The 19,702-nt window shown below is 44.7% G+C and overlaps 1 protein-coding gene across 7 annotated transcripts in view; it reads left to right on the top strand.

Annotated features, from left to right (window-relative positions):
* Nucleotides 1–19,702, top strand: part of GRIA3 (glutamate ionotropic receptor AMPA type subunit 3) — a 131,022-nt gene that overhangs the window by 17,886 nt on the left and 93,434 nt on the right. For all 7 annotated transcript variants that reach the window (XR_014176320.1, XM_081964224.1, XM_081964225.1 and 4 more), the window contains exon 3: nucleotides 14,035–14,274. Coding sequence is in view for 6 of the 7 variants with exons in the window: in XM_081964224.1 (XP_081820350.1) it covers nucleotides 14,035–14,274 (240 nt within the window). In the remaining variant the exon portion in view is untranslated. The remainder of the gene's footprint in view (nucleotides 1–14,034; nucleotides 14,275–19,702) is intronic.

Genomic DNA, 19,702 nt, shown 5'->3' with positions numbered 1-19,702 from the left:
TGTGTGTGTAGATAAGTAAATTGCTCACCAAAAGGAGAAGAAATCTCAAAGTGTCATTCCGTGAGAGGCTGTACCCACAAAGGAGCAGATGGTGCGATCCAGGGGTTGGCAGGAAATACATTTAATAATAAATGTGTCCTTATAATATTATGATAATGATCAGTCAAACAGTCGTCCAGATGTTTGAACTGTTTTTGGCATGTTTGTCCATCTATTGAGTCCCTCCCCAAGGACTTGGCATAGGCAGATGTGGTTGCTTGATGATCTTCAAGGGATCATTGCAGGATGTCAGCTCTTTTGAATGAAGCTGCCTTTTGCAATTGACTGATGGTGAAATTTGTCAATGCCGATGGTATTCAAATGGTGCTCCAGATCCAGTTTGCACAGGTTCCTGGAGAATTCAGCTCCATTTTGTTCTGGTGGTCACTGCCTGCTGAAGGATGGCGGCTACAAGTACCCTTTAAGGACAACAAAAATAAGGGCCAACCAACCAAGAAATCAAGAGAGAGAATGGGGAGATGTGATCGTAATTGATAATGTCAGATCTGAGTTGCAGATAGGCTAATAATAATAATAACAACAGCAACAAAGCAAAAGAACTGGAGAAGATAGCAAGATACAAGGACCTGCAAATAGAAAGAGAAACACCGTGGCAAAAGAAAGCAAAGATAGTATCAACAGTGTGTGTAATCCCAAAACATCCGGAGCAGTGGTGGGTTTCAAACATTTTTGCCAGTGGTGGGTGGGGATTTGTGGGGGGGGGTTTCCACATGACTGAGTGGATGTGTGCACACTCAGTCATATGCCACCCACCTAGCATGGCCACTGAACTAGTGGCAAAAATGTTTGAAACCCACCACTGCTCCAGATGTTTTGGGATTACACTCAAGGTGCTTAATACTGTTGGTACTATATTTGCTTTCATTTGCCACGGTGTTTCTCTTTCTATTTAATACAATACAATACATTAGCAGAGTTGGAAGGGACCTTGGAGGTCTTCTAGTCCAACCCCCTGCCTAGGCAGGAAAGCCTATACCATTTCAGACAAATAGCTATCAGTTATTCTATTCTGTTCTAAAAAGAGAGGTTTGATTCAGGCATAGAGTCAACATCACGGGACTAGTAATGCTTTATAAAAAGCTTAGTAAGACCACACCTGGAATACATCCTCCAGTTTTGTTCACTGCATTACAAGAAAAGACGTTGAGGCTTTGGGAAAAGTGCCAAGAAGAGCAACTGAGATGATCGAAGGCCTGGAAACTAAAACATGTGAAGAGCGGCTGCAGGATTTGGGTTTGGCTAGTCTAGAGAAAAGGAGGAGGATCAGGAGCGAAATGATAGTATTCCAGTATTTGAGGGGCTGCCACAAAGAAGACCAGGTCAACTTATTTTCTAAAGCACCAGAAGAAAAGACCAGAAAGAATGGGTGGGAACTCATCAAGGAGAGAAGCAACCTGGGATTAAGGAGAAACTTCTTAACCGGGAGGACAATTAACCAGTGGAACAGAAGTTGCCTCCAGAAGTTGTGAGTGCTCCATCCCTGGAGTTTTTAAATAAGAGACTGGGAAGCCACTTGTCTGAAATGGTGTAGGCTCTCCTGCTGGAGGGGGGGCTGGACTGGAGGACCTCCAAGATCCCTCCCAGTTCTATTTTGAATTGAATTGAGTTTTAAAGGGGAGTGATCTCTGTCTTAAAAACCAGCTCTGGTTTAGCATTTTCAAGCCACGGGTCGCAATCCCCTTTCTGCCAGAGGAAGGTGCCATCATTGTGTCCACTTTTGTTGAAAGGGGCTCTTCAAAGTTCACGTATCCTTCACGCTGTCATTTAACTAATTGCGTGTCAATCAATTTCCAAGCTTCTTCACGCACCTTCTTCTCTTAATCTTGAATCCTCCAGGGAGATGAGGAGAGCAGATGGTGTAATGCCTGCCACGTCTCTGCCTTGATCGTTTGCAATCTGTTTTCCTTAAATCAGATTTTTCAAGACATGTTTCCTCCTCCCCACCTCCCCGCCACGTCAAATCTCTCTAGAAAACTCCTGTGAAAGATGCCAAGAAAGAAGGAGGGATCCAACGGGATCTCTAGAAAACAAAGGCCAAAGTGCACAGAATGTCTCCAAGACGGAAGTCCTCCAATTCTGCAATAGAGTGACTTATGTGCATTCCCCCCACCCCCATGAATAAAAGGAGAAATTTCCCGACAGTGAGAACAATTAATCAGTGGAACAGCTTGCCTCCAGAAGTTGTGAATGCCCCAACACTGGAAGTCTTTAAGAAGATGTTGGATAGCTATTTGTCTGAAACGGTATAGGGTTTCCTGCCTAGGCAGGGGGTTGGACTAGAAGACCTCCAAGGTCCCTTCCAACTCTACTATTGTATTGTATTGTAAAATCAATGATTTCAACTGGGGATCTCCACACTTGGCAACTTTAAGACTTGTGGACTTCAACTCCCAGAATTCCTCAGCCATTCCTCCTGTCGGTTGAAGGATTCAAAGTTCGAAATGGAAATGGAAATTCAAATAATTCAAATTCAACATCAAATTTTCAAAAACTTCAAAGGTAGCCCTTGATGTAAGACCACAATCAAGCCCAGAATTTATGCTGCTAAGTGAGACACGTGTTAAGCGAAGAATTCCAAGTTCAAAATTCAAATTCAAACTCGAACTTTCAAAACTTGAAAACTTTGAAAACCTGAAAAATGCAAAACTTCAAAACTTCAAAAAATTCTAACTACAGGTAGTCCTCCACGTACAACCACAATTGAGCTCAACATTTCTGTTGCTAAGTGAGACATTTGTTAAGTGAGCTTTGCCCCATTTTACAACCTTTCTTGCCTCAATTATTAAGTGAATCACTGCAGTTGGTAAGTTAGTAACCTGGTTGTTAAATGAATCTGGCTTCCCCATTTGAATCCTGTCAAAAGGTCGCAAAAGGGGATCACGTGACCCCAGGACACTGTGACCGTCGTAAGTATGAACCAATTGTGAAGCATCTGAATCTTGATCCCATGGTCATTGGGTTGCTGCATAGGTCGTAATACCGGTGAAAAACAGTCATAAGTCACATTTTTCAGTGCTGTTGTGACTTTGAACCGTCACTAAACAAACTGTTGTAAATCAAGGACTCCCTGTAACTTGGTCAGAGTAGAATTGTGGAAGAAAGTGCAGATTAAGAAACGCAGAGAAAGGTCAGTATTAAAATTCTATGTTTGCGCTCCAATTGGGAATGGCATTTTTTTTAAAAAAAATCCGTTTTATCCTGCTGGCCAAAATTACGGCAAGTAGCAGATGGACCCCATGTTCAGTTTTCATAACTTCTGAGACTTGAACATCATGCTCTTAGGAAATGTCCCATATGTTCTTTTCGCCCAATCTAATCCTTGGATTGTAATCTTGTTAGTAGAATGACCTGAAAAGGGAAAGCATTGAAATGTGAAAACAAAGAACGAACTTTTCACGCACCGAAAAGTGCAAGCAATAGTCCTTCGAAGAGTTAACTGCAGTAACAGACCTTATCAGTTCCTTGCGATAATCGCCATGTTCTGAGCGAGGCTTCCCGAGAGCCCGAAGCAAACTCTTGGTCCCAACAAACCCCCCTTTTATTAATTGACTGTGAGTTCTGCTCAGTCACATCCAGCAAAGTCTTTCCAGGGAGGATTTACAGTCACAGACCTTCTCTGGCTTGGAGAGCTGCCAGGCTGCAAAACCTGGCAAGGAGTCTTGGAGAGTCACGAAGCAATGAAGCGAACTAACTGTCTCCTGCAAACTCCACTCCCCTTTCGCTCCTCTTTGATTTCCTCCACCCTCCGCCCGTGGCCTTACTCCCAAGTCGACCCCTGTTCTTTAGCTGTTCCCTTCATCTGGCAACTCTGCGCATGCGCACACTGGGAACAGGCTCCAGCTATTCGTCTGCCTCGCTGATGTCTGACTCTGATGGTAGCTGCTAACTGACATACAGCTCTGCCCCCCTCTCTGCCTCCGACACAGAGCCCTCGTCAGAGCCTTCCCCAGACTCCAAGACTGGCCCATGTCCCTCCCCAACCTCCTCACTGTCCGAATGTGCTGCCAGCTCTGCTGGCCGCTGGTGGGCCACAACAGAATGACAACTCCTGATGGTGGCCTGAACTTCAGAGATTACTGAGAATCTTCCAAGCAGTACTGGATATTTGATTTATTTGAAAGTCTCTTTTGTTGGGTGCTAGTAGATTTCACTAAAAATATATAGCAGAATATATTTGTGGATTCAGGGTCTTTCAGCTGGTCAAAACAGAGCAAATTTGGAGGAACAGATGCTTGCTATGGACATAGAAATCTCAATGCACATGGGTGGTTTTTTTTCCTGTTCATTTTCATTCCATGGGTTGCATAAATTATCCAATTTGAATTAATCATCTCATTATATCTTCTGTGTCTCTCTTTCACTCTTTCTCTCTCCCTCTTTCTCTCTCTCTCTCTCTCTTTTTCTCTCTCCCCCTCTCCTTTTCTCTTTCTCTCTCTCTCTCCTCTCTCCCTTTCTCTCTGTTTCTATCTCTTTCTCTCATTCTCTCTCTCCTTTTCTTTCTCTCTGCCTCTTTCTTCCTTTCTCTCTCTGTTTCTCTCTCCCTTTTTCTTTCTCTCTCCCTTTCGCTTTCTCTCTCCCTTTCTTTCTTTCTTTCTCTCTCTTTCTCCCTTTCTCTTTCTGTCTCCCTACCACTCCCTTTCTGTTTCTCTCTCTCTCTTTTTCTTTCTCTCTGTCTCTCTCCCTTTCTCTTTCCCTCTCTTCCTCCCTCTCTCACCCCCTCTCCCTCTCCCTCTCTCCCCCATCTCTCTCTCTCACACAGTCACACACAGAAGGCTATATATAGATGGCATAAAATGCAGAAGTTCAAATATGCCTCAGCTACAGTTTATGATATTCATAAGCAGACATGAGGGTGACGAGTGAGATGTCAAGAGCCTCTGGCCAGAGCTGACTGTTGTGTAAACATGGGCAAAATCTGTTAGCATGAAATGGAAGGAGAATGAGACCTAGGATTTAAGCACTGACCCGGGCATATAAATATCCCTCTTCCCCCAGACCTTATTCCTGATTTCTGTAGGAACTGATTTTCTGGCTTCTTCTAGTTTCCAATAAAGCCTTTATTTCACCTTGAAGGGTGATAGGTCCTAGCTTTACTATCAGGCTCTGGATAATGGACCACATGCTTTTATGCATCTAGGGCTCGTACGTGGCTTCCAACTATTCATTTAGGGACTGTGCAAAGTTACAACAATCCTAAAGAAAGTGACTTACGACTGTTTTCTTTTGTGTCTTTTGCAATCAAGGCCAACGTTTGTTTCCATTCTGTTTCACGAGCAGTTGGCTCTTTCGGTTGTTTTTGTGCAGTACAAAGCTAAGATGGACTAATAACTGCGTTAGTTGACTGTTGGGAGCAGTTGGGCAGGGGGAAAGAGTCCCCCTGTTTTGCTCACAAAGCTTAAAAATGCACAATTAAACTGAAAACAGGCACTCAAATCTCCTCCTTCCCTTTGGGGGATTGATGCCTCCGTAGGAAGCGAAGTCTTCTATTGCCGCTTGTTTGAAGAGACACTTCACTTAATCACTTCCTCTACTGGTAAAATTGCTCGATTCCAGTTTGCTAAATGAGGGAGTGTGAAGGATGCTGTTATCGAATGCACTTTGGATGTTGCAAAACGCCTCCTTGGATGGGAGGTGGCGCGGCAGAAATTCAAGAGACGGAATATCATAGCTTCTTTGGAAGGATGTGATCTAAATGAGGAGAATAGGGCATGGACTGAGCCCCCAGGAATTCTGGGACCCTAAGGCCTTATATCAGAGTCTAGAATAAACCGTGCCCCGATATTCTTCTCTCTGCTTGTAAGAAAACTGAGTCCAGTACTGAGACGCCACTGTGATACTAATAGCAATAGCACTTAGACTTATATACCACTTTACAGTGCTTTGCAGCCCTCTCTAAGCAGTTTACAGAGTCAGCCTCTTGCCCCCAACAATCTGGGTCCTCATTTTACCCACCTTGGAAGGATGGAAGGCTGAGTCAACCTGGAGCCTGGTGAGATTTGAACTGCCAAATTGCAGTCAGCTGGCAGTCAGCAGAAGCAGCCTGCAGTATTGCACTCTAACCGCTGTACCACCAAAGCTCCTGTAAACCATTTTGGTATAGGGATTAAGGCACGAGCGAACCGGCAGTAACACCGGCTAGAATCCACCCCTGCCCCTGTTGTAAAGTAAGCTTGTAGAGAGACAGTGGGGGGGGAGGGGGTTTCTGATCTCTTTGGTTGGGGGAGAGCTTAAATCTCGTTCTGCTAGACTTCAGTACACCTTGCCTAGGCCCTCCCTCCCCCTCCCCCCTTTGGCAGATGCATCAATTGGTACACTGTCTCTTCGGGTGAAGTGTGACATATTCCGGAAACGCAACGACTTCCTGTTTGTGCAATCAGATGCTCATTGTCTGATTGCAGTCCTTGTTGTTTGGCGTGCTCATTATGAATACACTACTTCAGACGTCTCTTTTGTGATGTGCCAATTAACCGAGCCTGATAAATACTGATTAGGCATAATTTGCATCGAGGAAACTTTATAATACTGTGGCTGGGTGCTTTCCCCCCCCCTTCATTTAGAGGAAAATAAATATGTTGGAAGGCATCCTTTTGGAAAATAAATATGTCGGAAGGCATCCACATCTGGAGCGTTCATCTCCAGCTGTTTTGGGTTGCAGTGGGTCCCAAGTATCGGGGAGTGAGCGGGATGCAGGACCAAAGATGGGGCTTAGAATACAATAGCAGAGTTGGAAGGGACCTTGGAGGTCTTTTAGTCCAACCCCCTACTTAGGCAGGAAACCCTACACCACTTCAGACAAATGGTTATCCAACATCTTCTTAAAACCTTCCAGTGTTGGAGCATTCACAACTTCTGGAGGCAAGTTGTTCCACTGATTAATTGTTCTGTCAGGAAATTTCTTCTTAGTTCTAGGTTGCTTCCCTCCTTGATTAGTTCCATCCATTGCTTCTTGTCTTGTCTTCTGGTACTTTGGAGAATAGGTTGACTCCCTCTTCTTTGTGGCAACCCCTGAGATATTGGAAGACTGCTATCATGTCTCCCCTAGTCCTTCTTTCTCTTAAGCTAAACATACCCAGTTCCTGCAACCGTTCTTCCTATGTTTTATCCTCCAGTCCCCTCATCCTCTTTGTTGCTCTTCTCTGCACTCTTTCTAGAGTCTCCACATCTTTTCAACATCGTGGCGACCAAAACTGAATGCAACTATTCCAAGTGTGGCCTTACCAAGGCATTATAAAGTGGTATTAACACTTTACGTGATCTTGATTCTATCCCTCTGTTGATGCAGCCTAGAACTGTGTTGGCTTTTTTGGCAGTTGCTGCACCCGGCTGGCTCCTATTTAAATGGTTGTCCACTAGGATTCCAAGATCCCTCTCACAGTTACTACTACTGAGCAAGGTGCCACCTATACTGTACCTGTGTATTTCGTTTTTGTTGCCTAAATGTAGAACCTTACTTTTTTTCACCATTGAATTTCATTTTGTGAGATAGTGCCCAATATTCAAGTCTGTCAAGATCCTTCTGTATCTTGAGCCTATCTTCTGGAGTGTTGGAGTATTCCTGCCAGTTTGGTGTCATCTGCAAATGGTGTCATCTATCCCCTCGTCCAAGTCATTGATGAAGAGTATTGGGCCTAAAACAGAGCTTTGGGGCTCTTGAAAGATATGTGTGGAGCCCCCTAAAACTGGCTGAGATGGTGCTCACCCAATTGTGATGTTAATGCAACCAGGAGAAGAACATTTACAAAGCAAAGAGAGGCCCTGCGTAGATCAATTTTATTTATTTTCAGGGAGGTCCATTTTTAATTTCCACCCTTTCTCCTGATCTCATTTACATTTTTGAGTGCAACTCTTGATACATCTGTTTCATTCAGTGCTGCATTTAATTGTCCGGTAAGGCCCGTTGTCCATAAAAGATTATGTACCTTGACATCTCATGTCCACTGGAGTAGAAAAAAGCTTGTCTGGATCTTAGTTCGCTTGGAAAGATCCTTGGTAAACTCAAATCATTATCTTGCCGGTGAGGAAAACATCATCTATTTTCTCTTCTTTTGACAAAAATCACACCCACAACCACACTTCAAATCCTCATTTCCTGGAACCATTTGGAAAGATGGGGCACATTAAACCGGCATGCCCATTCATTCAAAATCATCAAATGCTCCCGTTACATCATTTGCCTTAGTTTACATTATTCCTTATCCTGACGTCGTTGCACAAAGGATGTATTGCATTGGCATCCTTCAGTCTCAAAAGACCATGGTTTCTTTCCAGAGGTGAAAGCTGGAGTGTCCTCTCCAGTGCGAGGCCTGGGTAGATTAATAGGGAGGATGGACTGTTAGCCAAACAGCAGATCCCTCCTCTCCACATCGCTGAAATAGTCCAATGGAACAACAGAGCCGATACGATTGGTTCCAGCTGCATCGCAGGAATTACCAGAACATGGTTGTACACAGTCACGAACTGCTTCCAGGACTCCGGCTCTGGATTTTGCCTCGAGGTTGATTCCTGAAGCCTTTTCCAGTAGTGGATAGAGCCACAAGGCACTGGAAGTTTGTAATCAGAGTTTCCCTTCTCCTAGAAGATGGCTCTGCCGCTTTATCTGCCTTTGGGGCATAGAGCCCTCTTCCACCTTCAAAACCATGGATCGTCTTCTCCTGTAACCCTGGAAAGGGGCCCTTACGAGGTGCTACCAGCTGGGCCAGCTGGACCAAGGTTTTTTAAGGAGGTGTTACTCCTCCATCACTCACCCTTTGTCCTGGCTTGTGACAGGCAGAGCCTGGCTTCCCAAACATTGGGCCCAGGTTGGCGGGTTTATATATACAGTATATATATCGTCTCTCCAAATTCTACTTTTAGCACTTTCCTTAGTTGAAATAACAGGGATAAGCGCATTTCTTATCCGGGAGCAGTGGAAGATCGGGGACTTCAGGGAGCACAAAAGCTAAATACTGATGCTCTTAGACTAACGCTACCAGGAATTCAGAACTGTCTCCGAAATATGGTTAGCCTTAAGTTCCACAAAACAGAAATCTTTGTATTTAATTAGTCTTGAGGGAGTTTGCAACCCGAACGGGAATTAAAAACTACAGTTAACTGATAACGGTGGGAATACAATCTTGATACTTCCCCTTAAAAATATGAAGAGATCTGGGAGAAAAGAAAATAACCCCAAATTCTTGCTTTATTAAGACCAGCCCACTGTTGCAAAAGCCAGTGGGCAAAGCACAGTTAGCCTTCCAGATTAAAGCTCATGTCAGAAATGGCAATGTGTTAGTCACAAGTGGTGGCTTAGTGGCTAAAATGCTGAGCTTGTTGATCAGAAAGATCGGCAATTCGGCGACTCAAATCCCTAGTGCCACGTAACGAAGTGAGCTCCTGTTACATGTCCCAGCTTCTGCCAACCTAGCAGTTTGAAAGCGTGTAAAAATGCAAGTAGGAAAATAGGGACCATGTTTGGTGGGAAGGTAACAGCGTTACATGAGCCTTCGGCATTGAGTCATGCCAGCCACATGACCACGGAGACGTCTTCAGACAGTGCTGGCTCTTTGGCTTTGAAACAATGATGAGCACCTCCCCTAGAGTCAGGAATGACTAGCCCATATGTGTGAGGGTAATCTTTATCTTTACCTATATATTGTTAGTTACAAAGCTGTGTCCAACCATCGCAACCCCAGGGTCAATGTTCCTCCAGGCCTTCTTGTCCTCTACCATCCTCTGGAGTCCATTTAAGCTCACGCTGATGCTTTGGTGAGTCCATCCAGCCACCTTATTCTCTGTCATCCCCTTCTTCTTTTGCCCTCAATTGTTCCCAGCATGAGGCTCTTCTCCAGGGAGTCCTTCCTTCTCATTAGGTGGCCAAAGTATTTGAGTTTCCTCTTCAGGATCTGGCCTTCTAAAGAGCAGTCAGGGTTGATCTCCTCTAGGACTGACCGGTTGGATCACCTTATAGTCCAAGAGACTCGCAGGAGTCTTCTCCAGCACCATAATTCACCATTCTTTGGTGCTCAGCACCCCCCTCTCTCTCGCTCACACACACACACACACACACGGGACCCTGGGAAGGTGTAATAACTATATCCCTGCCAGGAAGGCTTTGAGCAAAGATGCTCTGGGAATTTAATGGAATCTTGCAGTATCATTTGAAAGTTCAGCAAGAGCTCCCTATGGGTTTGCTTTCTTCTAAGAGATACCTTGAAATAGTTCAACGTTTCCTGTTAATAGAGATAAACTAAAATTGCTACATTACATCCCTTGTCTACAAGGTATCTGACATTACCAAGTGATTTCCTCTTTCTCTTCTCCCTCCTCTCTCTTGTTTAAGACTTGTTTAACAAGTCTTGCTTAACCGTTTGCTTGTTAGTTGAAGCATTGATTCAAGGTATGACAGCAATGGCACTTAGACTTATATACCATTTCTCAGTACTTTACAGCCCCCCTCTAAATGGTTTACAGAGTCAGCCTCTTGCCCCCCAACCATTTGGGTCCTCATTTTACCCACCTCGGAAAGATGGAAGGCCAAGTCAACCTTGGGGCAGTGAGAATCGAATTGCCGAATTGCTGGCAGTCAGCAGAAGTAGCCTGCGGAGCTGCGTTCTAACCCCTGCACCACCACAGCTCTTGGATCAGAATAGAGCTGGAAGGGACCTTGGAGATCTTCTAGTCCAACTCCCTACTCAAGCAGGAGACCCTATATCATTTTAAACAGCTGGTTGTCCAGTCTTTTCTTAAAAACCTCCAGTGATGTCAGACTCACATAACAACCGGGTTGCTAACTTACCAACTGCAGTGGTTCACTTAACAACGGTGGTTTGGAATGAAGATCATAACATTAAAAATTTAACACAAACCAGACTAAATGTATCTGCAGCAAATATTATGTTCGGGGGGGGGGGGGGGTGTTGGTTCTTCATACTTTCATTGTAACAGTTCGGCCTAACTTCATCTTTTAGCAAAGCCATTCATCTGTGTTGTTGTTGTTGTTAGTTGAGAAGTTGTATCCAACCCATCACAACCCCATGGACCACGTTCCTCCAGGCCTTCCTGTCCTCTACCATCCCCCGGAGTCCATTGAAGCTCACACCGACTGCTTCAGTGACTCCATCCAGACACCTCCTTCTCTATCGTCTCTTTCTTTTTTTGCCCTCCATCTTTCCCAGCATTAGTCTCTTCTCCAATAAAGAAGAGCATTAGGCTCTTCTCATTAGGTGGCCAAAGTCTTTGAGTTTCCCCTTCAGGATCTGGCCTTCTAAAGAGCAGTCAGGGTTGATCTCTTCTAGGACTGACCGGTTGGATGGCCTCGCAATCCAAGGGACTCGCAGGAGTTTTCTCCATCACCATCATTCAAAGGCCTCAATTCTTTGGCGCTCAGCCTTCCTTATGGTCCAACTGAAGGAGCTCATCTGTGTACAATTCCCTATCCTTCTTTCTCCTTTCCTCTCTTTGATTGTCTGCCCATCCCCTTTCTGAGACTTTGGGAATCGATGAGAGATGCTTACTGGCTGATAACAAGGAAGTTTCACCTGCACAGAATGGAAGATTAGATGGAGATAGGCTGTTGGGAAAAAAAAAAGCTTCACCGTGGCCTAACGTAAAACAGTTAAAATAGCTAAGCAGTTAAAAGCCTTATGCATTTGCTTAGATAGCGTCAAATCATGCTATTCCTAATTTTGGCTGCCTTCTGGTTTATTTCCAGGAGACTAAAGCATGGTGAGCATGAAACACGAGACTTTTGGGTTAAAAGTGCAAGTTCCTATTCAAGTCACAAGAACAGCAAAGTTATCAATACTATTAGTAACATTAATACAATTTAAAAATTAGCCATGAAAGCATGAGCCTGGAATAAAAGAAAAAGAGGGAGAAGGAGAGAGTGGAAGAGAGGGAGAGGGAGGGAGAGAGAGAGGTAAAGGGGGAGAGAGAAGAAAAAGGAGGGATAGGAGAAGAGAGGGGGAGAGGGAGAGAGAGAGAACAGGAGGGAGAGAAGGAGGGTGAGAGGGAGAGAAAGGGAGAGAGAAGGGGAGAGAGGGAGAGAGGGAATGAGATGGAGAGAGGGGGAGAGAGGGGGAGAACAGGAGGGAGAGGGAGGGAGAGCAAGGGAGAAGGGGAGAGAGGGAATGAGAAGGAGAGAGAGGGAGGGAGAAAAGGAGAGGGAGAGAGAGAAAGGGAGCGAAAAGGGGAAAGAGGGAGGAAGGGAGAGAGGGCGGAGGGAGAGAGAAAAAGGGAGAGAGAAGGAGAGAGAGAGAAAGGGGGAAGGGGAGGGAGACTACCCTATGTCTTTGTTCACATTCAGCAAGTTGTAGACCAAGCCATCGATTTCACTCCTTACTTTCTTCTTTCCACCAAATATTTGCATAATCTTCAACATTTGGGCAATTGCCAAGGGGGAGGTGAGTGGGGGTGAGGAGGGAGAAAACCAGCAGATTCATGACTCAGAGTTGACATAAATTTTGGCTTTGGGAGCAGAGCTTCCGGAGAGAGAGAGAGAGAGAGGGGGGGGGGAGGGAGGGAGGGAGGGAGGGAGGGGGAGAGGGGGAGAGGGGGAGGGGGGGAGAGAGAGAGAGAGAGAGAGAGAGACTATTTTGTTTAATAGTGTTCCCAGATTTCTTTTGTTGGTCTGCTGCAGTGGTACTTAAGATGGCTTACCAGCTGCAAATGAAACTAACAACTAATCCCAAGGAAAAAATAAAATAAAATAAAATAACGTGGTCAAAGGAAGTCACGGTCTGCTGCCAAATCCCACTAATTCACCGCTGACCCAGAGAAGCAGAACTATTTTCATTTGTTTTTCAAGTTTGGAGAGAGAGGGAGAGGGAGGGAGAGAGGGAGAGGGAGAGAGGGAGAGGGAGACAGAGGGAGAGAGAGGGAGACAGAGAGCTTGGAGCAAAATCCTGGAGCAGAGAAGCATTTGAGAAAGGACTGTTTCTGCAGCGTTACCTGCCCAGGCAATGGCTAAGTGTACTTCAATAAAACACAATCTCGGACAAACGTCTAGACAACTGAGGAGGTTCATGGAGAAAGAGGGAATTCTAGAGTGGTTACCTTATCTAAAGGACCACCTTTTAATATACTGAACTGGAAAAGCTAAAACAAACATGATTAGTATCTTGATTTTATGTGGGTTTTAAAAAAAGATATTAACACCCCCCCTTCTGAAATAAGTACCCGACGTTAAGTGCGTAAAATTGGAAAGCGGTTCTAAAGAGCCCTAATTATTAAGGAGATAAGGCGGAAGGAGCTGGGGTTTCGTCTAAAATAAATTTTTATGACTGCTTGCTTCATCTTGACTTGCCAAAACTGCTTATTTAACAACCCGTTTATGAGCTGCTTATTCTGTCTGCAGCCTACTTTACATGGAGTCAAGGATCTATTAATGCAATCGCAGCTCTACTATCCTTACTTCTTCTGAATTCCACAAAGGCAGGCGAGAAAGATGCTTGGCCTGTAAGGGTGAAGAAGGTGTCTGGTCAACAGGAGTTGTGTGTAATAAGCAAGACCAAATATTGTTGCGCCAAAGGCATTTTCTCAAAAGGCAACCGGAGTTTGTTTTTCCTTGAGCACGATTTGCTTCTCATCTAAGAAGCTTCTCCAGTTGTCATCATCCAAGAAGGTTCTTCAGTTCTTCAGAACTCTTCTTGATTGAGAAGCAAAATGTCTTCAAGGTCCAGCTGTTGTGCACACATGGGGGGGGAGGGCATGCGTGCACATGACCCCCTGCATTCCCCCCACTTTTGGCACGCGATGGCAAAAAGGTTAGCCATCACTGGGCTAGATATATCAGCCTTCCATCCTTCCGAGGTCAATAAAATGAGGACCCAGATTGTTGGGGGGCAATAGGCTGACTCTGTAAAGTGCTTAGAGAGGGCTGTGAAGCACCATGAAGTAGTATATAAGTCTAAGCACTATTGTTATTTCCAAAGTGTTGGAATGCTTCCTGCCGGATGTCCTTCCATGCTAATTACTTTGTTCTTCTGTTCTTCCCAGTCTGTTCCCAGTTCTCCAGAGGAGTCTATGCCATCTTTGGATTCTATGACCAGATGTCAATGAACACACTGACGTCCTTTTGCGGGGCACTGCATACGTCTTTCATCACGCCCAGCTTCCCAACAGATGCTGAGGTTCAGTTTGTCATCCAGATGCGTCCAGCTCTGAAAGGGGCCATCTTAAGCCTTCTGACATACTATAACTGGGAAAAATTCGTATATCTCTATGATACCGAACGAGGTAAGAATACATTTTTTTCCAGATGGTTTCTGTTAGATACTTGCTTTAACTACAATGGTTTCCACCAAGGTCCTCTGCAAACACTCACTCCTTCCACGGCCAGCTCAAGCCCGAGTGTACCGGGAAACGTATCTGGGTTTTTTGCAGGCCCGCAGTGAGCTCCGAGCAAACCGGCTCTAGAAGCTCCAGCCGCGGCCTGTGAAAGGTTCCAAGAGCTTCCACCAAGCGGAGCTGCGGAGCAAACAGGTCTGTCCAACCTGTCCAAGGAAACCCCTCCTACTGAACTGTGCAGGTCAGGCAGAGCTACCCAAAAGCCAGCCTACCTGCGTGACTACGTAACTAGTAGGATTGTTCCATCCAAGAGGGGAGGGGTGTTAGATACTTGTCCTAACTACAGTGGTTTCTACCAAGGTCCTCTGTTCCGGCGGGAACAGAGGTTTAATCTTATTGGTCGAAGGGTCTGACAGCTCCCTATAAAAGGGCTGCTGTCAGACTCAACCTTCGCTGGATGGTTCTCACTTGTTGTACTTAATAAAGAGCTGTTGTTACCATTAAGCCTGTGGGTGCCTATGTATTACCCAATCTAACAGTTTCTTTCCAACCCCCCAACCCCCCACGCCTCTTAATGCAAAAAGTGACTTCATATAGGTAGTTCTCGACTTATGACCACAATTGATAATCAATAGGAAGGCCCCTGAAGGAAGTCAACGATTTGAACCATTCATTTGAACGTCATCTGTTTGTTTTGACGCAGAATGCCAATTGGATTGATCAGTTTGATTGAATTCAATCAAACTGATTGAATTTCCTTCGGGATTGAATTTCCAGATCAAAAGTCTGCAGCTTTCCTATGACAGGGTTCTGACGGATGCCCTAATTAAATCATGAGCCTTGAGCCAAGCTTCAAAAGAAATCCTGTTATTTATTAGGAACAACATGTCGGCACATACCCCAGTGAAGTCAACTCTGACCCCACATTATTTACGGCCCAATTAGGACCCTGTTGCCCCCCTCCCCCCAGGGTGTGTCATAAATCACGTTCTCCAACATCACAGCCCCTCTGACTGTTGCAGGTAACCTGGGATACAGCCTTGAGAAAGGTATGCGTGGAATGTGCTTCAGTTGTGGCTGCCATAGTGCTCCATCACTTTCCCCCCCTCTTGCCTATGGCAACTCAAGAGCAGGCCAGGGATGCTTTGCAAATCGACATCTTACTTATAAATGTACAATATCTGGTTGCAGTATTTGGGTGTCTCTAATGCCTGTAATGCTATTGGGGGATGTTATGATGCCGCAGTGCCTTAAACTGCACCCCTCAAACCCCAGATCTTTTCTTCTGAACTAGGGGTGAGCAACTATCAGGAATTCTGGGAGTTGAAGTTCACTGTTTCTAAAAGGCCCATAGTTGCCAATCCCTGTTCTAAAGGGTTGCAAAATGAATTTTTGCCAGCATCTTGAAATATGGGGCAATTTTGGACAGGTTCTCCTAATGTACTGTTAAAGAATTTTCAACCCCTTTTCCAGAACCTCTTCAGTCACAACAGTCAGTGATAATTTCTCGAATTAGATAGTAGGGATGAAAGTTCTTGCATATGTTGCTGCCTTTGCAATGGGAAGGGTGGGGAAGATCTTGGAACTGTCATACTTTTTAATAATTTGCTCTGTCAATTTTTTTATTTTTATTTTTTGCTGCTTCGGGGCACAAGCGCTTCTGGAAGACAATCCGGAACAATTTTCTGTCAGTTCTGGAAATATATTATCATTTAACTATCTCCTCTCTCTCTCTTTCCGCGCGTGTAAACATTATTAGCTTACTAGGGTATTGTTGAAATTGGACAATCGGTGAGAAATTGCAGGGAGCCATTTCTTCCCAGCTTAAATATTGCATTAGTGGGGGAAATTGCATTTGCAAGCATTTTCATCGCAAGCGGCTGTGTTAGCATCTGTCAGAGCGAAGGGAAGCCTGGAGCTCAATCTTAGAATAAGGTGTCACTGGAGCTCTGAAGACGGAAATGATCTCTGTTTCAGATGATTAGGAGTCTGGAATATGCTTTGCCAGCTATGAGAAAGGCTCATGGCACATGGGCACTGTCATTTACTTCCTTACCTTGGCGTCCCATTTTAAGGTGGCTAAGCAGCAAACCTCAGAAAGCGCTTGGCTTTATCTCGGTTTTATCTTGGTGTTATCTCGGCTCAGGCTACCATGGTTGGGGAGTCTGAGGTTAGATTGTGTCCTGGAAGGCATTGCTTAATTTTTCTTCAGCTGCATAAAATATCATTTAACTCTTCTTATGAACTGGAGCATTAGGGCATTGGGGTTTGAAAGAGAAAGGAAGAAAGAAAGAAAGAAAGAAAGAAAGAAAGAAAGAAAGAAAGAAAGAAAGAAAGAAAGAAAGAAAGAAAGACAGAAAAAGAAGGGGGAAAAAGAGAAAAAGAGGAAGGAAGGAGGGAGGAAGGAGGGAGGGAGAGGAAGTGGGGAGAGGAGAGGAAGTGGGGAGAGGAGAGGAATGGAGAGGAGAGGAGGGGAAGAAGAGGAGAGAAGAGGGGAAAGGGAAAGGAAGAGAAGAGAAGAAAAGAATAAGGCTTGTGTCATAGGATAACTGGTCTTTGAAGAAGCAGGGTAGGAAGAGGAGTGATACTTTTCAACTTTGGTATTGGAGAAGACTCCTGAGAAAATCATGGACAGCCAAGAAAATAAGCAAATGCATCACTGAACCAATCAACCCAAAGTTGTCAAATAACCAGGTTTACAATAAGACTCAGCTCTTCGGAGAGGGCTCCAATGCTGGGAAAGATGGAAGGAAAGAGAATAGAATATAGAATAAGACAGTTGGAAGGAACCTAGGTGGTCTCCTTGTCAACCCCCACCCCCCTCTGCTCAAGCTGGAGATCCTATACTATTCAAAACAAATGGCTGTTCAACTTCTTCTTAAAAACCTCCAATGTTGGAGAACCCACAACTTCTGAACTTCTGAAGAAGAAGAGGATGGCCAGCAAAAAAGTGGCTGGAATTAGTTCCCATGGGAATGAATCTTTGGAACACGTAAGGACCACATGAGGGTCAGCTCATCATAGAGCAAATCTAAGATTTGATCTCACATAGTAAATTTTAAAAGGCCAGGCTGATGACCCATAAAGGCATTACTCTGTATACAGTAGAGTCATTCCGGAATTCCTTCGTGGAAACTGGACTTCAGCTTATGGTTTAGTCTTCTGTCCGAACCATGTCCATTATAGTCCCAAAGGTTGCCTATACAGTCTTATGGTTGTCTCAAAGGTGCTTTTTTGTTCAAGAGGCAACTGGATTTTCTGTTTTTTTTCTTGGAGACGTTTCGCTTCTCATCCAAGAAGCTTCTTCAGCTCAGAGCTGAGAGGTGAAACGTTTTCAAAGAAAAACCAGAAAGTCCCGTTGCCTCTGGATAAAGCACTTTTGGGACAGCCATGACCTGGATGATGGAAAATCTCCATAGACATGTCCATTATAGTGGATTGTTTATGATAAGCCATGATAAACCAGCCACGGCTTATCATAGTTTTAAGCCCAGTTTAAATATCAAGGAAGTTCCAGAGTTTGTTTGAAGGGACCAAGAAGATTTTGAGAAGACATTAACTAAGGCTTGAGGGTTGAAGTGGGGTATTCTTGGTGCTTTCTGATGATACAATACAATACAATACAATAGTAGAGTTGGAAGGGACCTTGGAGGTCTTCTAGTCCAACCCCCTGCCTAGGCAGGAAACCCTATACCGTTTCAGACAGATGGCTATCCAACATCTTCTTAAAGACCTCCAGTGTTGGGGCATTCACAACTTCTGGAGGCAACTTCTGTTCCACTGATTAATTGTTCTAACTGTCAGGAAGTTTCTCCTCAGTTCTAAGTTGCTTCTCTCCTTGATTAGTTTCCACCCATTGCTTCTTGTTCTACCCTCAGGTGCCTTGGAGAATAGTTTGATTCCCTCTTCTTTGTGGCAACCCCTGAGATATTGGAACAATGCTATCATGTCTCCCCTAGTCCTTCTTTCTCTTAAGCTAGACATACCCAGTTCCTGCAACCGTTCTCCAATCCCAGCTTCAGGAAGGTTCAAATGATATAGTTGGATAAAAATATACGACATAGTTGGATAAAAAAAAATGTCTAAGGCAAAACAACCAAGTTCAGAGAGCACTAAGGACTCCACGGTAGGGCATGCGAGATGACAATAATCCTAGATTTAGGAAACCAAGCCCAGTACTTGTGAAAATATGGCTACTTGAGAATCTGAGCCACATGTTGTTGATAGGAAGGCTCCCATTTTAATAGATTCTCATTTAAATTTTAATGAGAGCATAAATATGCATGCTTGAGCTAGTCTTTGCAGGGGTAAGATAAAGCATGTTTAATTTTCATAGAGTATATAAATCAGTAAATAATTTAAGGAAAGGATACTTTGTTCACCATGCAAGTTGGATTGTAGTGCACAGGTCTGCTGTTGAAGGCAACTCCTTGCGCATCTAAAATGAGATGAAGGACTCATTTAATTTCTATCCCCATCCCCTATTCTGTCTGGCTGTTTCCTGGAATCAGAGTTGGGACAGGGTTAGGATCTTATTGCTTCCCAACAGGGGTATTCAATTACGTTCCCTACCGATTCGTAAATGTGAGCGTGCATGCATACACCTCCGCTCATGTATATAGTGTTGTGGCCCACCAATGGCTAGTGGCCAGCAGAGCTGGCACAGAGTCGGACAGTGAGGAGGTTGGGGAGGAGCATGGGCCAGTCCTGGAGGCTGGGGAAGGCTCAGACAAGGGCTCTGCATCAGAGGCAGAAACGGGGCTGAGGCCGTCTGGCAGTGATCAGGTGCCTACTGAGCTAGGCAGCAGTGAGGCAGAGGAACAGCTGGAGCCTATTCCCAGTGTGCGCATGCGCAGAGCTGCCAGAAGAAAAGAACAGCTCAGAAATCAGGGTCGACTTGGGAATAAAGCCACAGATGGAAGGAGATTGGCCCTTCCCATAGGACGTAAAAGAGGAGCGAAAGGGGAGTGGGCTTTTGTAGGAAACAATTTGTTCATTTGGTTGTTAGATTCGTTTCAGGAGTGTGAAGATCTGTCCGTGAATCTCAGAGACTCTGTGCCCAGTCTTTCCTTGCACAGCACCTCCTTTGGAAAATATTTACAATGGCAGCTTTCCAAGATAGATAAGGTCTGTAGTCCTAAATATTCCTTTGAAAGACTGTTTACCAGGCCTTGCTGAATGTGAATGAGAGGAATTCACATTCATTTAATAAAAGGGGTTTTGTCGGGACCAGGACTCTGCCTTGTGCTTTCTGGGGAAGCCTAGGTCAGAACACACAGCGTTCCACACTTGCGCTTTTGGCGAAAAAAGGGCCTAAATGAGATGCCATAGAACCTGGGTGGGTGGGTGGCACCACCCGTTATTTCCGTCACCAGTT

This window comes from Natrix helvetica (genome assembly GCF_964273705.1).
Source record: "Natrix helvetica genome assembly, chromosome: 11".
NCBI classification, from domain to species: domain Eukaryota; kingdom Metazoa; phylum Chordata; class Lepidosauria; order Squamata; family Natricidae; genus Natrix; species Natrix helvetica.
The sequence above is the reverse complement of the archived record's forward strand: the minus strand, read 5'-3'. Positions and strand labels throughout refer to the sequence as shown.